General features: G+C 42.2%; 1 protein-coding gene across 1 annotated transcript; it reads right to left on the bottom strand.

Moving 5' to 3' along the window:
* Positions 1 to 2,395: 2,395 nt before the first annotated feature.
* On the bottom strand, positions 2,396 to 11,430 carry TYMS (thymidylate synthetase). The gene is made up of 7 exons (XM_065832885.2): positions 11,116 to 11,430; positions 9,965 to 10,038; positions 8,571 to 8,745; positions 6,637 to 6,738; positions 5,295 to 5,470; positions 3,832 to 3,903; positions 2,396 to 2,955 (listed from the first exon to the last, which is right to left on the bottom strand). Exons 1-7 carry the CDS (start codon positions 11,285 to 11,287, stop codon positions 2,818 to 2,820), a joined length of 909 nt encoding a protein of 302 aa, XP_065688957.1. The 5' UTR covers positions 11,288 to 11,430; the 3' UTR covers positions 2,396 to 2,817.
* Positions 11,431 to 12,342: the final 912 nt, after the last annotated feature.

The raw sequence follows: 12,342 nt of genomic DNA, 5'->3' as shown, positions 1-12,342 counted from the left end.
CGGATGGACATCTCGCGAGAGGGGCGACGAGAAAACTGATGACCGAGAGACTGACCAACGGTGTATAACATTCCATTCACGTGAATACTTCATATAAAAGTGGGAGATCACGAGGATCTCGTGCCTTTTTCCCTTTTTTCCCTTTTTTCCTCATGGCTGACATCAGGAGAGGACCTTGCTGGTCGTCCCTGCGAACTGAGGCCTAGTGAGAGACTGAATCCAGCTCCGGTTGGCTACAGAGCCTAATCCAGGACTTTGGGTGCTGGCTCTGCAGTTGCTGAGACTTACAAGATTGGTTTTGTATATTTTGTATTATTTTCTCTATTCTTATTAGTAGCATTAGTAAAACATCTTTAACTTTTCCAACTCTCTTCTCTCTGTCCTTCTTTCCCTCCCGATCGCCTGTCCTGAGTGGGAAGGGGGGAGAGGGAGGGGCAAAAGGGGGAAGTGGGGAGGGAGAGGAGGTTAACAACACATCTGCCAGGGTTTGATTGTCACCCCGCAATCTTAACCCTCGACATCTGATTAGTGTTTTCAGCTGTCATGCTTGTGATTTCCAAGCATAAGCTTGCATGCACTGCGGTAATTTTGTTTTGTGTCGTGCTGTAGGGCTACATCAAATGGCTTTGGATGTCTTGCTATCGGGCAGTGTCTTTGTCTAGTATGGACATGGTGGTCTTTGTTAATTAGTCCAGCACTTGATAATATTTTATTATATCCCAGTACCTGAAAGGCTTGGAAACAGGTTAGTTATATAAAATACTTCACTAGCAATTGATTAAGGTGATTATTATTTTTTTTTCTTATAAAAGATGTTGCTACATGGTGGTCCCAGCATGTATTTGTCTTGTTACCCTACAAGCCCACCTACCTGTGGGCTACAAAGGGAAGTTAGAAGTTGGATTAAAATAAACTTCAAGCAGGTAAAAATGAACAAATTTGTGGGTTTAATTAAGGTACTTGAAGCCTGAGCTATGCTTCATCTTCAGACACTTCACAGATCCCAGTCACTATGGTGGTAAACTCACCAAGTCAGACTAATTAACAGGCTATTGATTTTGATGGCTGATCGGGTGTTTGTCTCAAAATTCAGAAAGAGTTCCTTCTCTTCTGACCCCTCATCTGTCATGACTACACAAGTAATATTCTTGCTGATATTGCAGCAAGGCAAATTTTGCAATGTATCATAACATGTTAGAAATAATGTGGGTTACAAAAGCTTGTCTAAGAAGGCAGAACATAGAGGCAGTCGGTATTTGAGCAAAGTGGTAAAAAATTTCTTTGCTAACTCCAAGTTGATTGAATTGTCCCTGAAAAGAGGGGAAGGATTCATCCAGAGGAGGAATGGCAGAAGAGAGGAAACTCCACAAGGCCAGACTGTGAGGCAAAATGAGTGTAGCAGTCAGCGGGGCAAATGGCAAGAACTCAGAACTGGTAAGGAACTGACTTCTGATGCCACCTGTACAGCTCTTTAAGTCACCAGCTGGGAAGTGCAAGGGACAGGGAGCTGCTGGGACAGCTTATTCATCAGAAATCAGCCCAGGAATACCCCCATCTCTCCATAGGCCTATGGTTTCCTCTCAAAGCTTTCCAAAGGATCTAACAACATCCCGTGTTTTGTCTAAAATCCTGCTCTGAATACAGCCTGCAGACATACTGTAGTGGCAGAGCCCCCCCCCCCCGCCCCAGGGGGATGGGGTTGTCGCCAGCCTGGCTGAGAGGTGAAGCCAGAGACAAAAGAGACTAAAGGAGCACCATTAGAAGGTAATAATGAGTGAGCAATCGCCGGACACATGCGTGCAGAGCGCGTGGACAGTACATGCAGCCTATCATGTTATTGTATGACACGAGTTACAACCAATCACATTGTTGTAAGGCGCGTGGACAGGGCAGCTTTGCTATAAAGCTAGCCCGGTCCGACAATAAAGTGAATTCTGTGAACATCATATTGGTGTGTCAGGTTCCATGGCTCGCATGGATAAAGCAACAGCATACTAGTCATCTTTGCAGCACTCAATAGGCTTCATATCCTGCGAATTCCTTGAGTAGCTCCTGTTTAAGTGTATATATTCAAATTCTTTGAATATTCATATTTTTTGCTTGAAATGATAGAAGTCTCATACCTATCAATTCTATGATTCGTGTAGGGAATTTTAAACATGCCAATAGAGAGATGTGCAGCAACTCCATTACAGACAAGGCTCCACCAAGATCTTTTGTTTTCTTGCTGGTTCATCTATGAAGACCATGGGAAGTTTCAATTTGTTTTTCCTTGCTAGATCTCAGCCTCCAAGATCCTAAACTAAAACAGAATTCACCTTTGCTTTCCAACTCTGATTTACTACTACCTTTAAATAAACATACTAAAATTAGATACACATCATACCTTGCAAAATATTTTTTTAAAAAAGCTTTATTAAACATATACTCTTTAGAACATATTTAAAGACTTCTACAACCTTGAAGGAATCCTGTCATACATAAAAGTTCTTATTTTCAGTACTAAATAGAGCATGTAAGCAAGTACAACTCCCACATAGTAACTGAATGGTAACAGAAGCGGCCACTGGTAGCTGAAACATGTAAAAAACTACCTCACTAACAACTTAAAACTGTGTTAGCATCTGCATAATACAGCAGGAATAAATAATCATCTGTTCTGTGTGACTACAGTTCAGTATAGAATGCAGTATCCATTTCTTTTTCAATAACAGAGTGTATATCTTTCAAAATATATAAAAAATTTGTAACTTTAAGTACAGAGAAAGCTAAGTAGCTTAGGTACATTTCCACATTAACAAAGGATGGTTTATAGCATTAAACAGCCATCTCCATTTTAATAGGTGGATGAGGATTATAATCTTCAATCTGAAAGTCTTCTGCCTTAAAGTCACTGATGTCTTCAACCTTACGAAGAATTCTGAGTTTGGGGAAAGGTCTTGGCTCCCTCTGAAGCTGAAATAGAAGCAAGTTTATTGTATAAAGCCAATACTTATGACAGAGATTTTGTGTTATAAATAAGATTTTATTAATCTAAATTCAGATTACACTATGTTGATTTTCCCTCCTCCCCAAGAACAGTTACACTCAAAAAAAAAAAAAAAAAAAAATCATAATAGCATTGGTGTAGGGACCAGCAGCATAATTTTTAAGTGGGTTCCCTGACCATCCAAATGCACTGCAAGCATTTTCACTTTGCAGAGCAATTCTCATGATTAAAAATTAGACTCCTTACAGAGGAAACTAAATTGGAAATTCTGATCCAGATGTGCATCAAATATGCTGCAGTTTATCACAGGAACATTTGGGTCTGAACCAATAACTAGTTCTCCGGATGGCTTTGAACCATACGAATGGTGAGGACATTCAGTCCAAGTTAAGTATAATGAAATAAAATTCTGATTTGCTCCAACTGCAACAAATTACTTCCTGAAGAAAATAGAGCCTTATTCAGCCAAATAGTAATACCAATTAACTCTGTGAATGGATAAGTTATCCTTTTCCGGTATACTACAAAGACATTTTGTGTTTATTAGCTGGGACAGATTTCTAAGGTTTTGGAATGACAAAGTCAAAAGTAAGGATACAGATTCTGTATCTGTAACTTGGTTCTAGAACGGTACACTGATGTACATTTCAGTCATGTTTGTATTGTGTTTCTGTTTGTGACCTCAGTTGAACAGAGCCTAAGGTACTACAATTATTCGGGTAGAAATGAGAAGTCACACAAATTAATATTTGCAAAATGATATTTAAAATACCAAGATAACTTTGTATTGGATAAGCATCATGGAAGACAAAAGGATACAAGAATACACAACAAGTACTTACTTGAACTTTGAGAGGTTCCACATGATTCAGGTATATGTGAGCATCTCCTAATGTGTGTATGAACTCTCCAGGCTGAAAAGAGGATACATGTGGTTTTCAAATAGTCACATTTCAAGAAAACAAAAAGTTACAATGTTTAGAGTATTAATTCTTAGCATCTTACACCTAGTCTGGAATTGCAGTTTCTGTACTAGATTGGATTACCAAGACATCCTTACAAGCTTCAAATGACACTGCCTTCCCAGACTAATGAATAACTAATGAAAAACATAGCTTATCAAAAAATTTATCTTTAAAATCTTGCTAGGATAATAGCTCTGGTAAATGAATGCTGCACTACTAATCTGCTCACCAAAATGGGGCAGTGACATCCAGCTTTTCCACTCCATTTCTAGTAAGCAGGACTCAGTCAAGTTGGTTTCAAACGAGGTGCCTTAACTGCTACTAAACAACGTGGTTTGTGGCAGCAGAGAAGTCAGTCCCAGGCTAAACTCAAAAGCACTTATCGAGCATCCAGATGGGTTTTGCAAGCTTGCAAGTTCTGTGACTTAGCCGCCCCTGAGCAATCTAATTTAACTTAGGTTAAGTTTTATCAGCTATTTTACTGGTCTCTGACTGACGCAGATCAGCCCTCGGATATATCATAATAAAAACCACCAAAGTTGTGAGAGGAAGTGGCTGAGAAGCAATAGCTGCTTCATGGACATAATGTTAAACTTCCCTTTTTTCAAGTACTTTGGCCTAATTTCTTAAGTACATCTGCAACTGCTATGAAGTTTGATTCTTCTGTACTTCTCAAGTTCCTCTTCATGTTCCTGGTAGCAGGAGGATCAGGTTCAAATGGCCTTGGTAGTATAATTTTTTACATACTCTAAAGAAAGAGGGTTTCACCTGTACAAGGTTGTGATGCATTTAAATTACCCTGCCAAATTACAAAATGCAGCTCTAGAGTCAGGGCCATAGCTATTTGAGCACATAACACCAGTCTACATAATCAGGAAATGAAAAAGATGCCAAACTGAAATTATAGCTGGAAGTTTGGTGGGCAGAATATCCAAACTGGAACCCTGACAGCAGCCGCTGAGCTACTGTTTTCTTCCAATAAAAAACACATGCTACAAAAATTTAATCACTTGTATGTTACTATCCCATAAGGAGAAGTCCTCAGTTCACATTTCTAAGCAGACTAGTGGAACAGGTCTGTTTTGACATGTTCAGTTACAAAGACCTGGAGCATCTTCTGTCTGTTTGACCTGAATCTAAGAATTCTTACATTGCTGATCCTGACTGCTGATACAGACCAGAAACAATTCACATTAAATTCACAAGGCACTCACACATATTTCAGCAAGACTTTGAACAGTATATCCATCCCACTTTTTTTTTGGACATGACATGAAGAGTCTCATCTTTGAGTCGCTCACTTCTCAGGTAAGATTAAGTAAAACGATGAAATAGCCTACCTTTAGCCCTGTGACATGGGCAATCATGTATGTGAGCAGTGAATAGCTGGCAATATTGAAAGGCACTCCGAGTCCCATATCTCCTGACCTCTGATAGAGTTGGCAAGACAATTCACCATTCACAACGTAGAACTGGCAAAGGGCATGGCATGGAGGCAAAGCCATCAGAGAAATATCTAGATTTGCAGTACAGGAAGTAGGTGGGAAAAAAATCGTAATAGTGTTAGTGTATTATAAATGTAGAAGATGCAAAACCTGAATAAGCATTTAATGAGATACAGTAGAGAGCAAAAATTCAACTGCACTATCATTCTGCTGCCTTTTTCTCATTTAAAAGCACCTGCTGCCTAAGCAATCAAGTCTGGGTCACAACAAGCTGTCTCCTGAGCTGCAGGGCCAGAGAAGTCATGAACAGATACTCCACAGAACAGATTTATGCCATAATGCTGCACAGTAGTTTAGTTTTACCTCAGTGAGAGAGTTGATTTCCCTAAAGAAAGATGTTAAGAGTAAAATTAAGCATTACCCTGAAGCAGCTTCCAACTGCTTCATCTTACTCACTTCCCATTGCAATGCGCCTTTACTGCTTGTTGAGATATTAAAGATCAAGGAAAAAGCTAATAATCAGAAAATGATCTTTTGAGTGCTTATCTACACTTACAAGTGCAGATAGTGCATTTACAGCTTGGTAAGGAAAACATTAATGAGGTACTTCCTGGTGTCTGAGAAAGTTTAACCTGTGGCATCCCCTTTCAAAGACATGAGTGAAAAAAGCTGGGCAATTTTTTTTGTGAACAGATCTACTGCTGCTCAAGTGAAACACTCTCTGGCACTAGCTCTTTTTCAGAAGTAGCCCTACAGAGTGAATGGATATCTAGACAACTTATGTTTAAGGAAATGATTACAACACAAATATTATTTTTGTCCTCTAGTTTTAAGATTTTGGTAAGTTTACAATCTATTATATGGCTAAAAAACAGACACACTGCTTCAGTATACTCCTTCTTGGTTTTGTTTTTTTAATGTTTTTAAAATAAGAATCGCTGTCTTTGAACAGAGACCATATGTCAAAGACACTGGCAGCCAGGTACAGCCCTCACTTTAACCTGAAGAGAAAAACTTAGAAGTAACACTTCAAAATTTTTGAGGTCTGAACATGAGAATTAAGTAGAAAGAGACCAAAGCTTAGAACTCCCGTCCATTTTTACTGTATTCCTGGTAACTTATAAAGAGTAAGCAAGGACACCAAATGGAACTGACTGTTGACACAGGATTGGAACATAATTTAGTATACATCAAGATAATGTGCAACTGCATTCACTTAAAGTCTGCTGTTCAATACCTTTGGGATTCCAAGCACACATAATGATTCTTCTGTCATCTGGATTGGTTTTGATTGTTTCAATCACTTTTTGCAACTGATCAACTCCTTGGTTAGAGTAATCTGAAGAAAGATACCAAATAAGATCTAAGCCAGATAGATTCAAGTCATGATTTTTTTTTTAAAGCCCAGCCCACATCCCACTGAAAAATTACAGCCAAATGACAACCTCCGAAGATTTTACTGTAACTTTGAAAGTTATTAAATTTATCAGTTGACATCCTCCAAATGTAGGCTATTCTTGGTCTTCCTTAGGGTGCTCTGAGGATGGTGAAATTCTCATTATGGTATTTTTGCATGTCCCCCCATCTCTTTTCTGTGCTTTGAGTACCTTTAGCACCCACTGAAAGAGACCATTCCTACTCAGAAGACTTTATTCCAAGCCTCAAAAACTAGACTTTTTATAAAGATCAAAAAAGAAGTCTGAATAAGCACTACATCCCAGGAAACAAAAGCTGCAATACAAAAAAAATAGTTAGACAGGCATGTTATTTTATCCTTCATGATGGCTTGTTACCTAAACAGGACAAAAGCAGTACTGATACAAGATATTGCCACCTAGTCATTCAAGGTATTTAAACTGATTTGCCCATTGCACTTCTGGATTAAGGTGTCTTTCCAGATGTTAAACTTGCATGGTATAGGGCTCCTTCTCAAAAAAAAAAAAAAAAAAAATTTACACCCAGACCAGTAAATGGGGTGCCAGAACTCTTTGCATGCTCAAAAGGAGAAAGTTTTTGACAGATCTAGCACTCACAAGGTCATGTATGAAAAACTAAATTTCCACAGCATGTAGTGCCAGAAGAGAACTTAAATCGCATATATTTAGCATAGGATATTACACTTCACCCAATGACGCTCGGAGGCTGTTTTTTAGGCTCAGTATCAGTTATATAAGAAATTTTCTGGAATTAACTGAACATTAGAATGGATTCTAGAATAGAAGAGTTACTCATTGTTCTGAATCATGCCCGTGAATCAGCACGGCTGGTAACTAATTTTTTCTAATAACTCTTATTGCAAAGCAACAGCAAATTATGATTATAGGGAGATCCAAGCTTTCAAAAAAAGGTAGTAATATATAATTAGCATCTCAGGGAATTCTTCTGCCAGCAGTACTGTGCCAGAAACCTTTTCAAATGGTTATGTTAGTTCCTGAAGCTAATTACCTATCCATTAGTAATACATTTTAAGGAAATCTATTAGTAATGAAACCTAGGGGAATTTATCTTGTTCATTTTTTCCGAGCTATGTTATGCCTTATACCTTTTAAGTTCAGAAACATTGAAACATTTTAGTAAGTTTTTAGACATGACAGTTCACAATTTGCATCATTTGTGTTATCATAAAACTGTATTCTGTCAGCGGTCAGCATGCCAATACTAAGTCTAACACCTGTAACTAGTGTGAACTTTGAGACTGTATTGACCAAAAAAAAAAAAAAAAAAAAGGAAAAACATCATTAACCATGTTGTTATTTTGAGTTAAAAATCATACCAACCAGACAGGGGAAACTTTTCCTGACTCATGGCAGTCCTTTAAATGTTTTGTACATCACTTCCTTCAGTGACTTAGAAGAGAGCCATCAAGACACTTCAGAGGGTAAGTTTAATGAACCAGTTCCACTGAAAATAGTATCAACAGGTACTGCATCACATCGCAACTTGTTGCAGCTATTCTGTCAACAGCATCATCAGCTATGGATACATCCTACTTTGCTCCAGCTGCAGAATAGAAAAAATATTTTCCACAGCCTCCAGTGAATGCAGTGCACAAGCATCAGTTCTTGTCAGCACAACTGTATCATGGAAATTAGGACACTGCATTGGTGTTCTGGAAGTGAGTTATCATAGTTATCTCAGTAAGCAATCAAGACTGTATTTGTATGTGATTACCTGTGTGCATATCTTTGTATTCTGCTCCAAAGTGCCTCCACTGGAAACCATAAACTGGTCCCAAATCCCCCTCCTCTCTGGTGTTGAAACCCTGCTTATCCAGGAACTCACGTGATCCATTAGCATCCCAAATCTTCACCCCTTTTGCAGAGAGCTCTTTGGCATTTGTAGAACCCTACACAAGACAAGACAGTAAGAAGTCTCCATCCTAATCCCAACACAGACGACATGATATGAAACAGCTGTATTAAGCTTTGCTAGTCTATAGTATTTCTCCACTTACAAAGCACAAACTGTCTGATTAATGTACTGAATGACATTTTTGCACATGGACAGAATAAAACTTATGCACAACTTACTAGGATGAAGTTTGAAGTGCCATGCTGCTATTTAATTTGGGATTCTGATAACTTTGTGAATGCACAAACAGTACAGTCTCAAGCTTAATTGTGGTCTACCATTTCATACACACATTTGCAGAGAACAAGATTTTACTTCACAGACAGATAAACGTAGACAAACAAAAAATTTACAGCCTAGGCATTGTCTTTGTCAAGCCACCTATAATGAGCTTAAGGTCTTAAAAATCCTTTTGTTAAAATGACAAATATGACAAAATGACCCACAGAAATCTCACTGAGTTCTGCAACATGTCTAAATCAGTCCACTCAAAAATCCAACATAGAAAGTGTTCTATTTTGGGGAGTGTTGGCCTTTTATATTTGAAAAAAAGATACTTTTAAAAATGAATGTGTATTTGAGTCCTGCTATCTAGCAAATGGTTAAGTAGACTTTCCCATACCTGCACAATGTCACAACATATAAAGGAACGCTTACGTTGTAACGTATTATCTACAGTTGAATTTTAATTCTCTAACTACAGCTATTAGCTCTATTAGATCTCAGGTTTTTGCTACTAAAAAGCCTAGTGTTTACATCAGTCTGTCTTCACCTGTGGTTCTGCACTGCTTGTTTCTGTTCAAATCAAGCTATCACAACACTGAAAAGCAGATCATTAAATTGCCTACAATCTACTTCATATTATTATTTCTTATTCAAACACTAATAAAGAGAGACTCTACTAGGCTTTATAACTACGGGGTATAGTCAAATCAGCGAAAGCTCTCACTATTTCAGACTATTTCCCTTAAAAATAAACTGAAGAAAATGCCTTCTGATTGGTAACAATGCAACAGTCTCCACTAAAATGCACAGAATGTCTTGAAGATACTGGCATTCCACATGTAGTCAAAATACTAGCTGACTGCACTTCTGTCATACGAGCAGAAGCATCTGCAGTTACCCCAAATTCCTTAAGACACTCCACACTAGTTAGTTCTATTAATAACCCCACTCTCAGTCACACGACCCATGGAGACATTCAAATACTGAACCTTGATGAACCAGAGCAGCTCCTCCAGCACTCCTTTCCAGAATACCCTCTTGGTCGTTAGCAGTGGAAACTGATCTGAAAAAGAGTTTCAGAGTGTCAGAGGTGACCAGTGATTCCTCAGGGTGACCCAACTTACATTTTTCTCTGCCATCTGACATTCAGAGGTTTGCATGTGAAGTACGAAGTTAGCATCACAGAATGATTTTGACTGGAAGAGACCCTCAGGATCATCGAGTCCAACCATAACCTAACTCTAGCACTGAACCATGTCCCTAAGAACCTTGTCTAAATGCCTTTTGAACACCTCCAGGGATGGTGACTCCACCACTTCCCCAGGCAGCCTGTTCCAGCGTTTCACAAGCCTTTCTGTGAAGAATTTTTTCCTAATATCCAATCTGAACCTTCCCTGGTGCAACTTGAAGCCATTACCTCTTGTCCTGTCACTTGTTATTTGGGAGAAGAGACTAATGCCCTCCATGCTCCAACCTCCTTTCAGGTAGTTGCAGACATCGATAAGTTCTCCCCTCAGCCTCCTTTTCTCCAGGCTAAACAGCCCCAGTTCCCTTGTTCGTAGAGGATGTGCAATTCTCATACTCAGACCAAGGAAGACAGGAACCTGACTTTTATTTTCCTGGACAGAGGGGGAAGATGCACTACCCATGGGGCCCTGGACAAACTCCACTGTAAGGACTCTGTGATGCAGCCTAGCGATGTACACAACAGAAAGCGGAGGCTTAAGATAAAGTTATTGGCAAATCTACCTCACAAACCATCCTTCCTACTATGCTTGAAAAGTAGGAAAAACCAGGACCGGCTGCCTCAAAATCTTGTCCGGTTTTTCACTCGGTGACAGCCATGGGGCCGGGCCGGGCCTGGCTGCTGGGCCGAGGGAGAGGACAAGTCCGGGTTGCCGCGGGCTGGAGAGCAGGGAGAGGAACCAGACGGGACGGCCCCAAACGCCTCCACAGGCCCCGCAGCGGGCCCGAGCCGCGGCCCTGAGCGGGGGAGGCGTCGCTCTCGGAGGGCGGTGGCGGGGCAGCCCCGGGGAAGGAGATGGCGTCCCCCCACCCGAAGCGGGGCGGCGACGGCTGGAGCCGCGGCGGGCAAGGGTAGGGGGTCGGGGCTGGGGCCGCGGGGCCCGGCGGTGCCGACCTCTCAGGCTGTACCGCGCCTGCATGCCGAAGACGGAGATGGTGCCGGTGCCGGTGCGATCCTCCTTCCGGCGGCCGTGCTGAAGGATGTGCCGGACCTGCCGCAAGTACTGTGGCTCGCCGGGCTCCGGTTCGGCGGCCACCGCGCTCGGCGGCTCCCCTTCGGCAGGCATGGTGGGCGAGAGGCGCCCGGGGAGGCTCCGTGCGGGTCGGTGTGGGCTGCGGCTACACTGCTGTTCCCGCTCCCACCGACCGCCTTTTCTCCGAGCCCGCCAAACTCCGGGCCTTCCCGCCAAGCGGCGCCGAGAGGCGGGCAGAACGGAGCACCACCCCTTCTCTTGCCCTTCCCGTTCCCCTTGCCTTTCCCCTTCCCTCCCACCCTGCCCGGCCCGGCCAGGCCCCTCCCTTACCCAGGGCGCCGCAGCGCCGCTGGCACCTGGCTGCTCCGCGGGGGGGGCAATTGCCCCCCACGCCGGGCCCGGCTCAGCCTCGGGGAGCTGTGCGGGGGCTGTTAGAGCCATACGACAGGGACAAGTCTGTAACTATCGTGTGACTGTCGCGACGCCGAGGTGCTGAGGCCACCCGAAGAGGCCAGCAGGGAGAAGAAGGTCCCACGGGTGCGGTGAGGCAAGTGGCCTGTGCCTGTTTCTTTGCTGTCCATGCAAACGTGCTCGGCTGATGCTGAGAACACAGAATCACAGAATATCAGGGATTGGAAGGGACCTCGAAAGATCATCTGGTCCAGTCCCCCTGCTGGAGCAGGAACACCTGGATGAGGTTACACAGGAAGGCGTCCAGGCGGGTTTTGAATGTCTCCAGAGAAGGGGACTCCATAACCCCCCTGGGCAGCCTGTTCCAGTGCTCTGTCACCCTCACTGAGAAGAAATTTCTTCTCATATTTAAGTGGAGCCTCCTGTGTTCCGGTTTGTATCCATTGCCCCTTGTCTTACCATTGGTTGTCACCAAGAAGAGCCTGGCTCCATCCTCATGACACTCACCCTTTACCTATTTATAAGCATTAATGAGGTCACTGCTCAGTCTCCTCCAAGCTAAAGAGACCCAGCTCCCTCAGCCTTTCCTCATAAGGGAGATGCTCCACTCCCTTAATCATCTTTGTTGCCCTGCGCTGGACTCTTTCCAGCAGCTCCCTGTCCCTGAACTGAGGAGCCCACAGACTCCACAGACAGGGTGGCACGAGTCCTGTTTCCATCTACCCTGTTGGTTAAAC

This window comes from Patagioenas fasciata, chromosome 2 (assembly GCF_037038585.1).
Source record: "Patagioenas fasciata isolate bPatFas1 chromosome 2, bPatFas1.hap1, whole genome shotgun sequence".
NCBI classification, from domain to species: domain Eukaryota; kingdom Metazoa; phylum Chordata; class Aves; order Columbiformes; family Columbidae; genus Patagioenas; species Patagioenas fasciata.
The sequence above is the reverse complement of the archived record's forward strand: the minus strand, read 5'-3'. Positions and strand labels throughout refer to the sequence as shown.

Bases quoted from the DNA above. Each gene is read 5' to 3' on its own strand.
- TYMS (XM_065832885.2), bottom strand. From the start codon at position 11,287: ATGCCTGCCGAAGGGGAGCCGCCGAGCGCGGTGGCCGCCGAACCGGAG. The intron at 6,739-8,570 runs GTAATCACATAC...ATCTTTCTTCAG, and splicing joins ATACAAAGATATGCACACAG to ATTACTCTAACCAAGGAGTT. The intron at 3,904-5,294 runs GTAGGCTATTTC...TCCTCTTTTCAG, and splicing joins CCCATGTCACAGGGCTAAAG to CCTGGAGAGTTCATACACAC.